The following is a 21,342-nucleotide window of genomic DNA, read 5'->3' as shown; positions in this document are numbered from 1 at the left end:
ACACACTGTACTATACATTACACACTGCACTATACATTACACACTGCACTATACATTACACACTGCACTATACATTACACATTGGACTATATATTACACATTGCACTATACATTATATACTGCACTATATATTATACACTGAACAATATATTACACACTAGATTATATATTACACATTGCAGTATATATTACATATCATGCCCTGCACTATACGTTACACATTACACTGTACTGTGCACTGAACTATATGTTACACACCATGCCCTGCACTATACATTACACATTACTCTGTGCCCTGCACTGTACATTACACAATGCACATTACACTAGACATTGACACTACACACCATACGTTACACACTACACGTAACACTGTGCCCTGCACTATATATTACTCGCTATATATTACACTGTGCCCTATACGTTACACATTACACTGTGCCCTGCACTATGCTTTACACACTACACATTACACCATGCCCGGCACTATACATTACACACTATACATTACACTGTGCCCTGCACTATACATTATACACTACATATCACACTATGCCCTGTGAAAATTGGCACTGCTAGAAGCTATGCCTGGGTGTATGGGCACCCCACATGGTACCTTGTGTTGCATGAATTATAGGCATTCATGAAAATTTTAAGCAGCAGGTCCCTTTAATGGCATCTGTACTAAATCTTTGCCCAAGGGTCAACCTCCTAGATGCCACGTTCTCCCATAATGTCTCCACCATGGCAGAAACAAAGGAATGAACCCCTCTGTCTTAAGCCTGTGGATAGGGTTTGTTATTCACCAGTAGGCCCTGATTCCCTCCAGCCGGTATTCCTTCCCCGTGGTGGTTATGAAATGGGTGCATTGGATGCTGCCCTTGGTCCAGAGTCCCCAAAGACTTACAAGGGGTCTATCATCACCACAATCTTTTGTAACCCACCTATGAGGTATAGCAGGGGTGATTAGTCACCTTCTTTTGTGACAATATAGTCTTGCTGCCACGTTCTGCGCAGCGTTCCCCCCTAACATAAAGATTGAAAGGTGCAGATGTGCAACAGGTGACCCTGCAAGCACTACCACACCCTGGGTGCACCAAACAGCTTTTTTTGCATATGGATAAAAAAAAACTTTATTTGGTCAATAGCAAAATGACACTTTGAATGCCATAATTGACTACTGTGTACACACAGTGTAATGCCAGGCACATGACAAAAACCCAACCAAACTGCCTAATCCACTGATCCACAAGACCTGTGCAAGGACCTGCACGCATGACGTCACATGATCAGATCTGTCTGGGTCCTAAAGCCAGAGGAGATGAGGGGACAAAGCTGCTGTGTAAGGGTGTAGGATCTGGTATAGGGTCTGTATTAATTTAAGGAATCTGGTCTGGGGTTTGCTCTGGGGAAGCCCAAGCTTTGGGAAGAGCCCAGATCATTAGGCATAACCACCACTGGTCCCTTACAAACTTGAGAACATCCAGATAGCGCCATGTAAGGTCCCGAATGTGTGGTAGAAATGGACCCACTTGTCTGAGCCCAGTCTCCTCCAGAGAGGCAGAAGAAAGAAGTGGGCTATGGATTCAGTCTTGTGGGCACGGTGATGTCCTGTACTAGCAGCAGTACTCTATAATCAGATGAGCGACTGTTTTTGGGTTCCGGTTTAGCGTCTCTCTTGGGTTCTTGTTCAGACCTTAAACTCTATGGTTGGACTTTGACTCCATCCCAACCCATTGTCCTCTTCAGCAGACCTATGCCCTAGTATATGTTGTACCTACATTAAATCGGTGTGCGGTTTTGCTCATTTTCTCCTAAATTGTTCCATCTGTGGTCTGTCAAGCAACTACTGGCCAGACATTTCCTGAGGAGACGAGACATTGACAATGAGAACATGTAGAGATGACGACAGATGGAAGGTATGTCCTGCATTGCTATGTCTGCAGGGCTTATCTGCTTCTGAAGATGGCAGGTCCAGGTGTGTTTGTACATAGGTGACAGAATAGCCTGCTGTTTTTTTTGGACAAGCCCCCATCGTGGTCAGTTTATTGTTTACACTTTTCAGGTGACCTTGGTCTCCTAAAAATAAAATGCCCTGATCACGTAGACAGGAGGCAGCCTCAGATCTGTAGACAATCATTGAGAAGGATTCTCCATTAGGTTAGGAAGTGAATTCCTCACCTTTGGAGAGTCTCTCACCACCTAGATGGTCATTTCATGGAAAATCTTCTCCTCAAAAACCTTATTTCTATTTTTGTGTAGTGGGATTACAATAAAATAACCCAATATCCATACTTACTCTGTCTCGATCCTCTTCTCCGATGGATCCTCTGAAGTGATAGATTCTGATTTTCTGTAGAGGTGACTTAGGAGTCATCTGATGGTGGATCTGTCAATGTGGACAATTTTTTGTTGTGACTGAATGCATTCGGTTATGATTGCTGGAAAGTATGTTCTATAATAATGGATCCTCTGTTGTGATGGTACAATAGACTCCCTATCTGATAGATACTGATCCTCTATGATATCGGTCACAGATTCTTTGATGGATCCTCTGTTATGATAGACTCTGATGCCATGTGTTGGTAGACCCTCTGTTGGCATGGACTCTGATCATCTATGTTGATGGATCCTCTGTTATCATGGACTCTTGTCGCTTGTGCTGATGGATTCTCAGTTGTGATCACCTTTTGCTGATGGACCCTGTTGGCATGGACACTGATCACCTAAGCTGATAGATCTTACCCTTCAACCTCTAATGGATCCGCTCTCTTTAGATTCTGATTCTGTGTTGCGTTGGACACATATCCTTTAATGAGTCCCATGTTCTGATCACCTGTGCTGATGGTACTGGTGGAAAAGGCGTCCTCCTTATGTTGTGAGGGATCCTCTCCTGATAGATCCCGATCCTCAGTTCTCAAATAATGAATCCTCTGATGTACTGGACCTTGTCCTTATGTTCTCCTAGGAAAGGAAGATTGACAATTCTCGTCAAGTCTCGTCTATAATCTCGTCAAGTCTCGTCTATAATCTCGTCAAGTCTCATCTATAATCTCGTCAAGTCTCGTCTATAATCTCGTCAAGTCTCGTCTATAATCTCGTCAAGTCTCGTCTATAATCTCGTCAAACACCGTGTGGATATAGACCTTTGGTACAAGTTTCAGAATTGTTTCTCCCACTCAGATCTTTAAGTTGTACCCGACTGAAGGGTTTTTACCCGAAACGTTACATTGAACATTAATATCTGGCATCTGAAATCTTACATAACTTACAATAAGATCCAAGTTAAGAAGCCTAGACCTAAATCCAGTGTAGTGTTCTACATCTTCTACTTCGAGAATACAGAATACCGAGAAAGTGGTCGTTCCTTCCCAGAACTTGCATCCAACTACGTAAATGCCATCATCAGGAGATGCCGAGGTCTTCTGCTTTCTTGTTGTGATACTTCCTCTTTTGTGTTGGACTCTGATCTCCTGTGTTGTTAGATTTGTTGATGAATTAGACCCCTTCCTTATGCTGTGACGGATCCTTTCCTGATCAATCCCGATCCCCTGTGGCTATGGTTATAGATCTTTGATGGATCTTTTGTCATGATAGACTCTTATCTTCAGTTTTGATGGATCCTTTTGCAATATTTGATAGTTTTGTATCAAAAAGAAAAAAATGTTGTAGGTATGATGGCTTTATTGGCTAATCAGCCCTGACCCGGTGCTTGGGATGTGATGGATCCTCTCGTGTACTAGACTTTGATCATGTGGTCATTTGGACACAGATATCCTGATGGGTCATTTTTTGTAATGGACTTCCAGTTTCTCTGTTTTAGAATTTATTATAGAATAACAAGCCAAGCCTGAGACTTCTTTCACACAAAGTTGAGAGGTTATTGGATCTGACACTTACTTTACTGTAGACGAGGTTTGTAAATGGAAATTTTACTAGACTCCCCACCCTGATGGTGGTCTTATCACTGGGGTCCTGGCTTTTTGACTATCATCTTCAAGCATGTCCAGATCTACACATGTAGTTGAATCCAGTGGACCTCTAAATAATATGAGGGTGCACCAATCCAGCAAAGTGATATGATCCTTCCTAAGACTCCCTCCTCCATTGGGGCAGTGATGTCGTTGTCAGGCCAGGGTGACTGACTCTGAGCAGATCCTGTTATGCCTATAAAATTTTCAGTATTAGAGTTCCCCTTGGGATGGGACCTAGATCCACCGATTCTTCTTATAGATGCCTGGGTTTTAAGGGGGCGCATATTATGATCTTGTCTCTTTACCCACCTGCCCCCTTCGCCAAGTGTCCCGGCAGGTAGTCAGTGGTGACGTCATATATATGAAGGTTTCCTCTGATACGTAAAGGCTTTCATGTCAACTGCAGCTGCTGGAGGGAATGGGCCATTACATGTAATAGACTCAGGTACCTGCCATTTTGGTGCTGAATGAAGGCTACAGCTCCCAGTGCTTGGTCGTGACTGGGCAGAGGATAAAAGGCCTGAGTGACGTGCGAGAGGAGGGGGGAATGCAGAGGAATGTGCATTATAGGAAGAGATTATCGCTCCGTGACAGGTTAGTGCCTCTGGCAAGGAGATAGATCACTAATTTTCCTTTTTTATGTTCCCATCTCAGCAGGACCTGAGTCATGCTCTGCTGCTGATATCTTCAATGATAAGACTTAATGGGCCTCATACTTTAACGCTTCACCTGGATGGGCCAGAGGCACAGCTGTTGTGATGTCATGAGTTGAAGAACAGCCCAAGACAAGAAATCCCACCAGGCTTGTTGTTCTTAGACATAGTATTATGTAAGGTCTACGGCCAACATCACTTGGGCATTTTTATTCCCATCGCTTGGATCCCTACTGATCGGTTCCCACTGGCAGTTCTTAGTACATAATACCACTCTCAGTTTTTAGATGATTTTCGTTGACTTGAGTTCATTGAGCAAATTTACCCAATTGGCCACCAATCCGATATCACATGGAAATATCCTTGCTGTTGGTGGTCTGTCAGAAGTTTACTGCTATGAACTGGATTGTCTGAGGCTACCTTGGTCATAGATATACAGTGCAATATTTATGGTGCACCGTCAGCCCTCCGGGGTTCATAGATTCCATTTTACATATCCTATTAGGTCATTCTGATAGAATTAGATGGGGTGGGGTCTGTCATTCAGGACCCTAATCTATTAGACAAAGTGTAGAGCGCATACAAAAAACATCTCTTACTCTGGAGGACCTGAAATATGTAATGCTTCATTTTCCCTTCGGAGGCGCTGCAGAACAATTAAACACTTGCCATCAGGCTTTCCCACTGATTATGGCCATTACTGGAGGGTCCATGGAGCAGGGGACCCTACTGTATATAATGATCAGCAGAAGGATGTGTCTCTTCACACAGCCCATACGGAGATCCCAATAAAAAACCAAGGGAAGGGGCGAAAAAACGCCAGATTTCACAGAAAGGAGACAAAAAATGTACATTATAAAATGTATTAATGACATAGATACTGCCAGAAAATCAAAAGCTACACTTTAATGACCTGTCCTTAGGACACTTGACCCCCTGGCTAAGCAAGCAATGCATGTGACATCACATGGCCTGCGACGTGCACCCAACTGAGCACCCCGGCAACTTGAAAACGCCAACCAGTGGGAATGCTGGGTATTGGACCCTTCTGATATTGAGGACCTACCCTAAGGAAAGTCTGAGAAGGAGGTGGATTTAGACTCCAAAGAGATGTTATTAAAGAGGCTCCTGGAAGGACTTGGAGGGGGGATGGTATTGAGGCTTGAACTGTACTGATATTTGGGGGCGCTTTGCTTGGCATTACTGTTGGGGTGATGTGGCCAGCTGATATTATAAGTAGGGTCTGGTCAGTGAGAGGCTTTAAGTGGGTGCTGTATACAGATTGGACCAGTTACCAAAGCAGGGGTGATAACTATAGGGTGTGCCATTGTTCCCACACCCAATGGGGCCACCCAAGGGTCCACATAATCCTGGACACCGATCTTCCATCATCACGTGCCAGGACCATCTTCATGACCGGCCCTGTGTACGCCTGGATATGGTACATGGAGTGATGTAAGACCATGATGCTTGACGGCAGTGGCCGATATCATCTGCTGGGTTGGAAAAGCTCCTTGATCCTTGAAGATCTTTCAGAGAGTAATCTTCAGATTGATCTTAGATCTTCCCCTCAGCGCTCAGGACTCCATCCATAGATTTATGACCTCCGCTATGGGCTTCATCCGGTGACCACCGCCTCGTAATAGGAAGCTCCTACAAGTTATGACTCGACCCAAATACATCTGGAAGATATAAAAGGAGCTGTAGACATTAATGACTATGAGGACACGGCCATGTCAGCCAGGAGTAATTTCCTGTACTTATTGTCTATGGCTGTGATCAGTAGTTGTGTTATGACAGCGCAGCACACGGAGGTCGCACATGAGAGGGATTCCTGTGTAATGGCGTACCGACATCTGTAAGCCAGCACTGGAAGATCTACGGACAGTGCCGATGTCTGCCCAAACCCCAAAGTACAGGAGGGGCCCCGGGTACAAAATAATACCACCAGGTCTCATCACATGGTCTCCCATAGCAACCAGTCACAACAACCAATCACAGCTCAGCTTTCACTTTACCTGAGCAGCTAAGGCATGATGGGGACCAATGATATGTCATTATCTGTACCCCAAGTATCAGCCTGTCATTATCCTGTACCCCAAGTATCAGCCTGTCATTATCCTGTACCCCAAGTATCAGCCTGTCATTATCCTGTACCCCAAGTATCAGCCTGTCATTATCCTGTACCCCAAGTATCAGCCTGTCATTATCCTGTACCCCAAGTATCAGCCTGTCATTATCCTGTACCCCAAGTATCAGCCTGTCATTATCCTGTACCCCAAGTATCAGCCTGTCATTGTCCTGTACCCCAAGTATCAGCCTGTCATTGTCCTGTACCCCAAGTATCAGCCTGTCATTGTCCTGTACCCCGAGTATCAGCCTGTCATTATCCTGTACCCCAAGTATCAGCCTGTCATTATCCTGTACCCCAAGTATCAGCCTGTCATTATCCTGTACCCCAAGTATCAGCCTGTCATTGTCCTGTACCCCAAGTATCAGCCTGTCATTATCCTGTACCCCAAGTATCAGCCTGTCATTGTCCTGTACCCCAAGTATCAGCCTGTCATTATCCTGTACCCCGAGTATCAGCCTGTCATTATCCTGTACCCCGAGTATCAGCCTGTCATTATCCTGTACCCCGAGTATCAGCCTGTCATTATCCTGTACCCCGAGTATCAGCCTGTCATTATCCTGTACCCCGAGTATCAGCCTGTCATTATCCTGTACCCCGAGTATCAGCCTGTCATTATCCTGTACCCCGAGTATCAGGGTGTCATTATCCTGTACCCCAAGTATCAGCCTGTCATTATCCTGTACCCCAAGTATCAGCCTGTCATTATCCTGTACCCCAAGTGTCAGCCTGTCATTATCCTGTACCCCGAGTATCAGCCTGTCATTACCCTGTACCCCGAGTATCAGCCTGTCATTATCCTGTACCCCGAGTATCAGCCTGTCATTATCCTGTACCCCGAGTATCAGCCTGTCATTATCCTGTACCCCGAGTATCAGCCTGTCATTACCCTGTACCCCGAGTATCAGCCTGTCATTATCCTGTACCCCGAGTATCAGCCTGTCATTATCCTGTACCCCGAGTATCAGCCTGTCATTATCCTGTACCCCAAGTATCAGCCTGTCATTATCCTGTACCCCAAGTATCAGCCTGTCATTATCCTGTACCCCAAGTGTCAGCCTGTCATTATCCTGTACCCCGAGTATCAGCCTGTCATTACCCTGTACCCCGAGTATCAGCCTGTCATTATCCTGTACCCCGAGTATCAGCCTGTCATTATCCTGTACCCCGAGTATCAGCCTGTCATTATCCTGTACCCCGAGTATCAGCCTGTCATTACCCTGTACCCCGAGTATCAGCCTGTCATTATCCTGTACCCCGAGTATCAGCCTGTCATTATCCTGTACCCCGAGTATCAGCCTGTCATTATCCTGTACCCCGAGTATCAGCCTGTCATTATCCTGTACCCCGAGTATCAGCCTGTCATTATCCTGTACCCCGAGTATCAGCCTGTCATTATCCTGTACCCCAAGTATCAGCCTGTCATTATCCTGTACCCCGAGTATCAGGGTGTCATTATCCTGTACCCCGAGTATCAGGGTGTCATTATCCTGTACCCCGAGTATCAGGGTGTCATTATCCTGTACCCCGAGTATCAGCCTGTCATTATCCTGTACCCCGAGTATCAGGGTGTCATTATCCTGTACCCCAAGTATCAGCCTGTCATTATCCTGTACCCCAAGTATCAGCCTGTCATTACCCTGTACCCCAAGTATCAGCCTGTCATTATCCTGTACCCCAAGTATCAGCCTGTCATTATCCTGTACCCCAAGTATCAGCCTGTCATTATCCTGTACCCCAAGTGTCAGCCTGTCATTATCCTGTACCCCAAGTATCAGCCTGTCATTATCCTGTACCCCAAGTATCAGCCTGTCATTATCCTGTACCCCAAGTATCAGCCTGTCATTATCCTGTACCCCAAGTATCAGCCTGTCATTATCCTGTACCCCAAGTATCAGCCTGTCATTACCCTGTACCCCAAGTATCAGCCTGTCATTATCCTGTACCCCAAGTGTCAGCCTGTCATTATCCTGTACCCCAAGTATCAGCCTGTCATTATCCTGTACCCCAAGTATCAGCCTGTCATTATCCTGTACCCCAAGTATCAGCCTGTCATTATCCTGTACCCCAAGTATCAGCCTGTCATTATCCTGTACCCCAAGTATCAGCCTGTCATTATCCTGTACCCCAAGTATCAGCCTGTCATTATCCTGTACCCCAAGTATCAGCCTGTCATTACCCTGTACCCCAAGTATCAGCCTGTCATTACGACTGTATGTGATTCCTGGTGTGTTGGGTCTCCTCTCCTGATATCCACTGACTATATGAGACTTTCCTGTAGTAAATAAATCGATGGCACTGTGTCCTTCTTGAGTTTCTCAGGTTTATTCTTAATTTGCACCTTGTCAGATAATACTTTCTTCACCCGTTCTGATGAGTCAATGCTACGCAACTCGCATGCAAATGGCAATTTTATGTATATACTTTACATAAATTATACCAACAGACCAGCACTTATCAAATCTGTTCTACAAGCCAAGCACGTGGAGTCCTGGGCTATTGGGCCTAGCAGTTTGTCGTTGGGGTAATGGGAGAGACCATGCTCATGAGAATGAGGAATCACTGAGGACCTGCATGCTCAATGCCAGATGTCTGCTGTAAAGGTGTCACTGGAGCAGTAGACGCGTTCTCTGTTGTGATAAATCCCCTCTCGCTATCTGGTAGTCCGATAAATCTAGGATTGGTGGAAGCCAATGAACACGACCTACCATTATGGGCTCGGTCCGTGTTTCAGAATCTGGTTCCTTCGCTCTAGTAAAGCAGAATCTTAAAACGCTTGTCCAAGATCTCAAAGAATTTGACTAAAGACAGAAAACTAGAAAATCTGGAAATAAAACTTCCCCTTTTTCTCTCATCTCTGGGTAGTCCAGAAGTATTGACCCCCCTCCCCATTCCTCATTCACATAAGTGCTGCAGCATCACAGATCTCAGCGGGCACATAGAGAAGAGTGGGATGGCGAACAGCTTCATCTCTGTTACGTTGGGGGTTTCCTCCAATGATCTGCTCACTGCATCTCTGTTACGTTGGGGGTTTCCTCCCATGATCTGCTCACTGCATCTCTGTTACATTGGGGGTTTCCTCCCATGATCTGCTCACTGCATCTCTGTTACGTTGGGGGTTTCCTCCAATGATCTGCTTACTGCATCTCTGTTACGTTGGGGGTTTCCTCCCATGATCTGCTCACTACATCTCTGTTACGTTGGGGGTTTCCTACAATGATCTGCTCACTGCATCTCTGTTATCTTGGGGTTTCCTCCAATGATCTGCTCACTACATCTTTGTTACGTTGGGGGTTTCCTCCAATGATCTGCTCACTGCATCTCTGTTGTGTTGGGGGTTTCCTCCAATGATCTGCTCACTACATCTCTGTTACGTTGGAGGTTTCCTACAATGATCTGCTCACTGCATCTCTGTTATATTGGGGGTTTCCTCCCATGATCTGCTCACTACATCTCTGTTACGTTGGGGGTTTCCTCCAATGTTCTGCTCACTACATCTCTGTTACGTTGGGGGTTTCCTCCAATGTTCTGCTCACTACATCTCTGTTATCTTGGGGGTTTCCTCCAATGATCTGCTCACTACATCTCTATTATGTTGGGGGTTTCCTACAATGATCAACTCACTACTAGAGATGAGCGAGTACTGTTCGGATCAGCCGATCCGAACAGCACGCTCGCATAGAAATGAATGGACGTAGCCGGCACGCGGGGGGTGCTCATCTCTACTCACTACATCTCTGTTACGTTGGGGGTTTCCTACAATGATCTTCTCACTGCATCTCTGTTATGTTGGGGGTTTCCTACAATGATCTGCTCACTACATCTCTGTTATGTTGGGGGTTTCATCCCATGATCTGCTTACTGCATCTCTGTTACGTTGGGGGTTTCCTCCCATGATCTTCTCACTACATCTCTGTTACGTTGGGGTTTCCTCCGCTGATCTGCTCACTACATCTCTGTTACGTTGGGGGTTTCCTCCCATGATCTTCTCACTGCATCTCTGTTACGTTGGGGGTTTCCTCCCATGATCTTCTCACTGCACCTCTGTTACGTTGGGGGTTTCCTCCCATTATCTGCTCACTGCATCTCTGTTATGTTGGGGGTTTCCTCAATGATCTGCTCACTGCATCTCTGTTATGTTGGGGGTTTCCTCCCATGATCTTCTCACTGCATCTCTGTTACGTTGGGGGTTTCCTCCCATGATCTTCTCACTACATCTCTGTTACGTTGGGGGTTTCCTCCCATGATCTTCTCACTGCATCTCTGTTATGTTGGGGGTTTCCTCAATGATCTGCTCACTGCATCTCTGTTATGTTGGGGGTTTCCTCCCATTATCTGCTCACTGCATCTCTGTTATGTTGGGGGTTTCCTCAATGATCTGCTCACTGCATCTCTGTTATGTTGGGGGTTTCCTCAATGATCTGCTCACTGCATCTCTGTTACGTTGGGGGTTTCCTCCAATGATCTGCTCACTGCATCTGTTATGTTGGGGGTTCCCTACAATGGTCTTCTCACTACATCTCTGTTACGTTGGGGTTTCCTCCCATGATCTGCTCACTACATCTCTGTTACGTTGGGGGTTTCCTCCTATGATCTTCTCACTACATCTCTGTTACGTTGGAGGTTCCCTACAATGGTCTGCTCACTACATCTCTGTTACGTTGGGGGTTTCCTCCCATGATCTGCTCACTACATCTCTGTTACGTTGGGGGTTTCCTCCCATGATCTACTCATTACATCTCTGTTACGTTGGAGGTTCCCTACAATGGTCTGCTCACTACATCTCTGTTACGTTGGGGGTTTCCTCCTATGATCTGCTCGCTACATCTCTGTTACATTGGTGGTTTCCTACAATGAACCGCTCGCTTCAGGTCCTTCCAAAACATTTCTATTTGATTAAGGTCAAAGGACTTTGACTTGGCCATTCCAAAACATTAACTTAATTCTTCTGTAACCATTTTTTGGTAGAACAACTTGTGTTCTAAAGGTTGTTGTTTAACTAGATGATCCACATTCTCTTCAGTTTCAGCTCTTGGGCAGAAGTCTTGACATTTTCCTTTAGAATTTGCTGATATAATTCACAGAGCATTGTTTCATCATTGATGGCGCATGGTCTTGGTCAAGATGAAGGAGACCAGGCCCAAACCATGATACTACCACCACCATGTTTCACGGGTGGTATGGGGGTTTTATGCCGGAATGCAGTGTTTTAATATCACCAAACTCATTGTTATACCAAGAAGCTCTATTTTGGTCTCATCCTTCCACAAGACATTATTCTAATAGCCTTCTTGCTTGTCTAGGTGATCTTTAGGAAGGTGCTGGTGGGTAGCAATGTTCTTTTGGAGCACAGTGGTTTTTCCCTTGCAAACTTGTAATGCCCACCATTTTTCTTCAGTTTCCTCCTTATGAACATTAACATTCGCTAAGGTCAGAAAGGCCTTTGGTTGCTTAGAGGTTATCCCGGGACTACTATAAGTCCTGGAGTCATCTTTGTTGGTTCTCCACCCCTGAGGAGGCTAATAGTGGTCTTGAATTTCCTCCACTTGTCCACAATTTGTCGGACTCTGGATTGTTGGAGTCCAAACTCTTCAGAGATGGTTTTGTGACCTTTTTATCCCGATGAGCACCAACAACTCTTCTTCTGAGGACCTCCATAGAACTCCTTTGTCATCACACATGGCCACAAATATGGGTTGTGAAGATCACAATCGAATTTTTACCGATCGCCCGTCACACCCGCCTGTCATCCCAATAATTGAAAACACCTCGATCTAATTTCTCCTTAATTTATCTGCTAATCCTAAAGGTTCACATACATTTACCACTCACAGATATGTGATATTTGATCATTCTCTTCTATGAATACATTACTAAGTCTAAGATTTGTAACTCATTTCTTTGATTTGGTTCTCTTTATAACTTGTGCAAAAATATGATGTCGTTTTAGGGTCTAATTTATGCAGAAATTTAGAAAATTCTGCAGGGTTCACAAACTTTTAAGTACCACTGTTTATACCAGTGACCACCAGGATATAAATCGTTGTAACCACTGCTAAACAGTAGGGTGTATGGAGTGTACCTACTACTGACTAACAGGCTATACGCATTGTATCTACCGCTGACCATCAGAATACACAGTGTATCTACCACTTGACCACCTGGGTATATATAATGTATCTACCAGTGGCCACTAGGATATACAAAATATATCTATTATTGACCACCGGGGTAGATGGAGTGTATTTAACACTGACCACTGGGATATACACAGTACATCTACCACTAACCACTAGGATATATACAGTGCACTTACCACTTGACCACCTGGCTATATGTAGTGTATCTACCAGTGATCACTAGGATATGTACAGTATATCTACCACTGACTACCAGGTTATATGGAGTGTATCTACCACTGACCAACAGCGTGTACTTACTACTAACCAGCAGAGTATAGGGGGTGTACTTACTACTAACCAGCAGGGTATAGGGGGTGTACTTACTACTGACCAGCAGGGTATAGGTGATGTACTTACTGCTGACAAGCATGGTATAGGGGGTCTACTTACTACTAACCAGCAGGGTACAGGGGGTGTACTTACTACTGACCAGCAGGGTATAGGCGATGTACTTACTACTGACCAGCAGGGTATAAGGGGTGTACTTACTACTGACCAGCAGGGTATATGGCGTGTACTTACTGCTGACCAGCAGGGTATAAGGGGTGTACTTACTACTGACCAGCAGGGTATATGGCGTGTACTTACTGCTGACCAGCAGGGTATAGGGGATGTACTTACTACTGACCAGCAGGGTACAGGGGGTGTACTTACTACTGACCAGCAGTGTATAGGGGGTGTACTTACTACTGACCAGCAGGGTATAGGGGGTGTACTTACTACTGACCAGCAGGGTATAGGGGATGTACTTGCTACTAACCAGCAGTGTATAGGGGGTGTACTTACTACTGACCAGCAGGGTATATGGGGTGTACTTCCTGCTGACAGAAGGGTATAGGGGGTGTACTTACTGCTGACCAGCAGGGTATAGGGGGTGTACTTACTGCTGACAGAAGGGTATAGGGGGTGTACTTACTACTAACCAGCAGGGTATAGGGGGTGTACTAACTACTGACTAGCAGGGTACAGGGGGTGTACTTACTACTGACCAGCAGGGTATAGGTGATGTACTTACTACTGACCAGCAGGGTACAGGGGGTGTGCTTACTACTGACCAGCAGGGTATATGCAGTAATTTACCACGTGTATATCTATATGTTACACTAATAACCTGTTGTTGTCACCAGGATACAGAGAGTTTACATGTGCATGCCAATGTTCAGTAGGTTAAACACAACCTATCTACCACCGGCCTACCAGGATGAAGGAAGGACGAGCGTCCACCATTAACCCTTTCCCGCCGCCAGCTGTCCCGCCCTCCCTCCTAGCGCTCCCCTACCTGGGATTAATATTCATCAGTGGGAGAGCGCGCGTCTAATAATGGTATTGGAGAAATATGCCGCATCTGTTATGGATAAGAAGTACAAAATTAGCTCGTCACACCTCTGACACCCAAGATGTCTTCCCTTAAAATCTCCTCGCCGGCGCCCACAGATCCCGGGCTACAATATTGCAATTACTGCGCGGCGCTCGCTTTATATGTTTATCTATTTCTCCTTCATTAGTGCTGTCTGAAGGGTGATTAGATCCTTCAAACATTTTACAGAGGTTAAACGTTGATTAAGATTTAATTATTACTGTAAATAGCTTCCTATGACATATGGTGCCAAGCCTGACATATGTGCATTTGAATAAATGAAGTGTTGTTTCCCAGAATGCTCTGGTGGCTGTTTAACAGCTTTGCTGAAGGGTTATGTCGCACCTCATGTACGACTCGCTTTCATGTTATATTTTGTTGGGTTTTGCAGCTCAAAAATCAAGAACGGGTTTTTTTTATTTTCTATTTTTTTTTTTCATAGTGTGTGTCGTGTTTTTTTTTTTTTTTTTTTTTCGTTCTCAAACGTTGAATGTTTTAAATTACCTAAATTTGTTTGCTACAATTCTACACTAATTTGTCTAACTAGGTTAAACAATTATAAGGGAGGCTAAGTTGTTGTTTTTTATTTCTTTTTTTTTTTTTAACTTGATGGGAAGGATGAGTGATTGTATTAGGAGAGGAGGGGACGGGTTTATTTATTTCGTTTTTGTGTTATGCTGGAAGATTACAGAGTTTCGAGAGGATTGTCATGTGTCGTCTAATAGAAGATGGCAAAGGATTTTACTGTTGTAACTCAGGATCAGTAATGTAATGTATGTGCACAGTGACTGTACCAGCAGAATAGTGAGCGCAGCTCTGGAGTATAATACAGGGTAAGTAATGTAATGTATGTACACAGTGACTGTACCAGCAGAATAGTGAGCGCAGCTCCGGAGTATAATACAGGATAAGTAATGTATGTACACAGTGACTGCACCAGCAGAATAGTGAGCGCAGCTCCGGAGTATAATACAGGATAAGTAATGTAATGTATATACACAGTGACTGCACCAGCAGAATAGTGAGCGCAGCTCTGGAGTATAATACAGGATAAGTAATGTAATGTATATACACAGTGACTGCACCAGCAGAATAGTGAGTGCAGCTCTGGAGTATAATACAGGATAAGTAATGTAATGTATGTACACAGTGACTGTACCAGCAGAATAGTGAGCACAGCTCTGGGGTATAATACAGGATAAGTAATGTAATGTATGTACACAGTGACTGCACCAGCAAAATAGTGAGCGCAGCTCTGGAGTATAATACAGGATAAGTAATGTAATGTATGTACACAGTGACTGCACCAGCAGAATAGTGAGCGCAGCTCTGGAGTATAATACAGGATAAGTAATGTAATGTATGTACACAGTGACTGCACCAGCAGAATAGTGAGCGCAGCACTGGAGTATAATACAGGATAAGTAATGTAATGTATATACACAGTGACTGCACCAGCAGAATAGTGAGTGCAGCTCTGGAGTATAATACAGGATAAGTAATGTAATGTATGTACACAGTGACTGCACCAGCAGAATAGTGAGCGCAGCTCTGGAGTATAATACAGGATAAGTAATGTAATGTATGTACACAGTGACTGCACCAGCAGAATAGTGAGCGCAGCACTGGAGTATAATACAGGATAAGTAATGTAATGTATGTACACCGTGATTGTACCAGCAGAATAGTGAGCGCAGCTCTGGAGTATAATACAGGATAAGTAATGTATGTACACAGTGACTGTACCAGCAGAATAGTGAGCGCAGCTCTGGAGTATAATACAGGATAAGTAATGTATGTACACAGTGACTGTACCAGCAGAATAGTGAGCGCAGCTCTGGAGTATAATACAGGATAAGTAATGTAATGTATGTACACAGTGACTGTACCAGCAGAATAGTGAGCGCAGCTCTGGAGTATAATACAGGATAAGTAATGTAATGTATGTACACAGTGACTGTACCAGCAGAATAGTGAGCGCAGCTCTGGAGTATAATACAGGATAAGTAATGTAATGTATGTACACAGTGACTGTACCAGCAGGATAGTGAGCACAGCTCTGGAGTATAATACTGGATAAGTAATGTAATGTATGTACACAGTGACTGTACCAGCAGAATAGTGAGCGCAGCACTGGAGTATAATACAGGATAAGTAATGTATGTACACAGTGACTGTACCAGCAGAATAGTGAGTGCATCTCTGGAGTATAATACGGGATAAGTAATGTAATGTATGTACACAGTGACTGTACCAGCAGAATAGTGAGCGCAGCTCTGGAGTATAATACAGGATAAGTAATGTAATGTATGTACACAGTGACTGTACCAGCAGAATAGTGAATGCAGCTCTGGAGTATAATACAGGATAAGTAATGTATGTACACAGTAACTGTACCCGCAGAATAGTGAGCGCAGCTCTGGAGTATAATACAGGATAAGTAATGTAATGTATGTACACAGTGACTGCACCAGCAGAATAGTGAGTGCAGCTCTGGAGTATAATACAGGATAAGTAATGTAATGTATGTACACAGTGACTGCACCAGCAGAATAGTGAGCGCAGCTCTGGAGAATAATACAGGATAGGTAATGTAATGTATGTACACAGTGACTGTACCAGCAGAATAGTGAGCGCAGCTCTGGAGTATAATACAGGATAAGTAATGTAATGTATGTACACAGTGACTGCACCAGCAGAATAGTGAGCGCAGCTGTGGAGTATAATACAGGATAAGTAATGTAATGTATGTACACAGTGACTCTACAAGCAGAATAGTGAGCGCAGCTCTGGAGTATAATACAGGATAAGTAATGTAATGTATGTACACAGTGACTGAACCAGCAGAATAGTGAGCGCAGCTCTGGAGTATAATACAGGATAAGTAATGTAATGTATGTACACAGTGACTGCACCAGCAGAATAGTGAGCGCAGCTCTGGAGTATAATACAGTATAAGTAATGTAATGTATGTACACAGTGACTGCACCAGCAGAATAGTGATCGCAGCTCTGGAGTATAATACAGGATAAGTAATGTAGTGTAAGTACACAGTGGCTGCAGCAGCAGAATAGTGAGTGCAGCTCTGCAGTATAATACAGGATAAGTAATGTAATGTATGTACACAGTGACTGCACCAGCAGAATAGTGAGCGCAGCTCTGGAGTATAATACAGTATAAGTAATGTAATGTATGTACACAGTGACTGCACCAGCAGAATAGTGATCGCAGCTCTGGAGTATAATACAGGATAAGTAATGTAGTGTAAGTACACAGTGGCTACAGCAGCAGAATAGTGAGTGCAGCTCTGCAGTATAATACAGGATAAGTAATGTAATGTATGTACACAGTGACTGCACCAGCAGAATAGTGAGCGCAGCTCTGGAGTATAATACAGGATAAGTAATGTAATGTATGTACACAGTGACTGTACCAGCAGAATAGTGAGCGCAGCTGTGGAGTATAATACAGGATAAGTAATGTAATGTATGTACACAGTGACTCTACAAGCAGAATAGTGAGCGCAGCTCTGGAGTATAATACAGGATAAGTAATGTAATGTATGTACACAGTGACTGCACCAGCAGAATAGTGATCGCAGCTCTGGAGTATAATACAGGATAAGTAATGTAATGTATCTACACAGTGACATCTGTTTCATTAAGATATTCCTTGTTTTGCGTTAATGATCTATATCTGTGTAGATTATATAAAGTAGTATTTAGAGCTGAACATACCTGATACCTCCACTAATGGATGAGCATGCGGGCTGTATTACGTGAGGTTCAGCACATAAAAGTTATAATGAAGTATCTTTTCATGTCACACGATCGTCTTGGCTGATCCACCTGACACGCGGTGTATTTTTGACAAGCTGACGTCGGAGCCATATGTTTACATATACGGTTGAGTAGCAGATCTGGTAACTTCCTACACTCTCTCCTGCATTATGGCGACGTATCATAATGATAATTAACAGTCACACATTATAGCATCCTCTATCAAAACATTTCAAAATAATAGTTTATGAAGTATGGTAAATAATCAAACTCTACAAGACTTGGGGTCTCTCCTTGAGTCTTACTGTCTACGAGCTCCCTCTCTACGTGTCGCATCTACAGCAATTTTATATGGTTTTAAAGATGCAAAAAAAAATTTAAGTCTTATACGCTGTGTGTGAGATCGGAAGGCTGAACATTACAGAGAACATTTTTCTTATCAATATCCATTGTAGAAGATTTACCCAAATTGCTGCCTAACCCTTGTATGGGGCATTTAGTGGGATGGAAATCACTTACAAACCCCTCAGACTTTCGATGTGTGCCAGTGATTAATATATCATCAGCAAGTGTGACCGCCTCTAACACCAGAAGTTTTGGTAGATTGCTCTAACACCAGAAGTTTTGGTAGATTGCTGGTCTGGAACATCCAGGCATTTGTTAACACAGTACCAAGGAGGAAAACTATCAGCAATGATCATAGAGAAGCAAATGTTCCTGCCCATCAATCTGATAAGGGTGTGAGGTCATTCCTAAATAATTCTACAGTGATAAGGATTATTCTCAGGTGGAAAAGATTGACTGTGCAATGAACCCATAGAATATTTCTAACCCCTCGTTCACATCTGTGTTGGTATTCCATTCAAGGGAGTCTGCATGGGGACCCCCCGAACAGAATACCAAACGCATTTGCAAGCACTGTGCAGTGAAAGCACACTGATCCCAATAGACTATAATGGGGTCCATGTGCTTGCCGCGAGATCTCCGCACAGAACATGCGGAGAGGAAAGTACGTCACCATCTACTTTCCTCTCCTCGTGCGGAGATATCACGGCAAGCACATGGACCCCATTATAGTCTATGGGGTCCATGTGCTTTTACTGCACACCGCTTGCAAATACGCTTGGTAATCCATTCGGGGGTTCCCTATGCAGACTCCCTGAATGGATTACCAAACGCAGATGTGAACGAGGGGTAAGACTTCACGGGCCTTAGTTAGTATGTTACGTGTTCAGATTTATGACCATACATTAAAAAAAAAACCTGAAGAAGTATGGCTTGTGGAAGCGCGTCCTAAGTTTGCAAAGTCCTATCAGAACAAATCACCTGACTACTGGAACAACCATAAACCCAGTGTATTCCTGTAAAATTGGTTCTACGAACAACGGGTTCATGTGCGGAGGAGACACTTCACACATAATCATCCATAAATACTGACCCGGTGGATACTGTTGTGTGATGTTCTTCATTTTAAGACCAAATGTTTTTTTTTTTACTGTGTCCTTATATGTAAAACCATATGGGTGGAAATATGAAGGAATCGGCAAAAAAAACAAAAAATAGCAATTTGTCCTTCGGTTCTCGTATTTGGATATATTTCATCTGGACAAGCAGGAAGGAGTCACGAGTTAACTCATGTTTTATTTTCTTGTCTGACAGATTGAGACCTCACGACTGGAGCCAGAAATTGCGATGAACACCACCTCCCGGACGGTGGTCTACAACAAAGGATTGTAAGCCAAATTCGGTCACCTCCGCACCGAACATCGAAGTAAAGTCTCCCTGCCCCCCCCCCCCCCCCTTCCCCGTCACTTACCACAGAGCAAGGAACAGACGTACACCTGAACTCTCCCTCATCCCCGACAGCTGGGGAAAATTAACACATCTACAGAACTATCAACTCTCCGAGGTAGAAGAGTTCCGGGATTCATGTCTTGTCGTTGCTAATGGGGACAAGAAATAGCACAATAATGTGGTACCAACCTGTTTTTTTTAAAAAACCATTAGATAGCGAACAAAAAAAAACTCATCTGATCACAATCACTGCATGAAAAGTGAATGATTCATCCAAATAGCCTGCGAAACATGATCCGGATCAGCGTCATTAACACGAGGACCACACCAAGGTCACATGTCACCTGTAGGGGGCGTCACTAGACCAAGTTCCGTAGGTCACACTAAGCCTAACTTTACGCGAGGGGAAAAAAAACAAAAACATGTTATTGTCGCACGTTAAATATCCAACACCGACGTGACGATACACGGTAGACTTGGTGTCACGTGACACACGTAGGTAGGATGTAATGAAGTTTTATATGCCTTAGCTTGGGTGGCTCTCGCTAACGGTACGTGACGTGTCCTCCGTAGACTTTAGGGTTAGATATATACCAATAACGTTATAATCGTCATCGGCATAACTTGATTTTATTGCTGAAATTTTACAGGGACGTCACTAACGCGTTAGGTAATTGTGAGTAGATGCCGGAACGTTTATCGTGTGGTTCAAAAATTTTAGGCAGATGTGGAGAAATGGCTGCACATTAAGGCTGAGCTCAATAGGAGTTTTTTGGTCAGGATTTTGAGGCCGTATCTGCCTGACCAAAAAGACGTCTCCCATTGAAATCAATGGGAGCCGCTCAGGTCTTTTTTCCGGGAGCTGTTTCTTCCGGAAAACAGAAGCGAGGTGCTCATTCTTCAGGACAAGTCGCCTCGTGATTTGGCCTGAAGACACTCCCTCCTCCAGACTAGACCATTCATTGGGCCTAATCCGGAGTGGAGTGCGTGGCTGGATGCCGGTGCAGTGCAGTTGCGGCTACCTGGCTTTTGGTCGGCCTCCACCTCAGGTTCTGGACCAAAAAAACTCCATGTGATCCCGGCCTTAGAATGTCTTAAAAAATAATAGGGTTGGTAGTTTATTTTTGTCAAATAAAATGAAGTTAAAAAGAACCGTAAATTCTCTCAATATTTGGTGTGACCTTTGCTCTTTGGAGGAGGAGTCCTGGAAGCGATGAGCCGATCCCTGACCTCAATATCATCCAGTCTGTCTGGAATGACGTGAAGAGACAGAAGGATTGGACAAGCCTGCATCCACAGAATATCTGTGCTTCGTTCTCCAAGATGGCGGCGGGAACAACTTCCCTGCCGAGTTTCTCCTAAAATTGTCTACGAGGCAAAAGGTAAAGGTCACACCAAATATTGATGGAATTTACATTTCTAATCTATTCACTCATTATGTTAATTGACAGAAATGAACTATTGTTACACTC

At 44.1% G+C, this 21,342-nt stretch overlaps 1 protein-coding gene across 2 annotated transcripts in view; it reads left to right on the top strand.

Moving 5' to 3' along the window:
* SFXN5 (sideroflexin 5) overlaps window positions 1-20,632 on the top strand; it is a 144,771-nt gene extending 124,139 nt beyond the window's left edge. For both annotated transcript variants that reach the window (XM_075261841.1, XM_075261842.1), the window contains one exon: window positions 19,736-20,632. In XM_075261841.1, the coding sequence (XP_075117942.1) occupies window positions 19,736-19,813 (78 nt within the window). In that variant the 3' untranslated portion in view covers window positions 19,814-20,632. The remainder of the gene's footprint in view (window positions 1-19,735) is intronic.
* Window positions 20,633-21,342: the final 710 nt, after the last annotated feature.

This window comes from Leptodactylus fuscus, chromosome 1, assembly GCF_031893055.1.
Source record: "Leptodactylus fuscus isolate aLepFus1 chromosome 1, aLepFus1.hap2, whole genome shotgun sequence".
NCBI lineage: Eukaryota > Metazoa > Chordata > Amphibia > Anura > Leptodactylidae > Leptodactylus > Leptodactylus fuscus.
The sequence above is the reverse complement of the archived record's forward strand: the minus strand, read 5'-3'. Positions and strand labels throughout refer to the sequence as shown.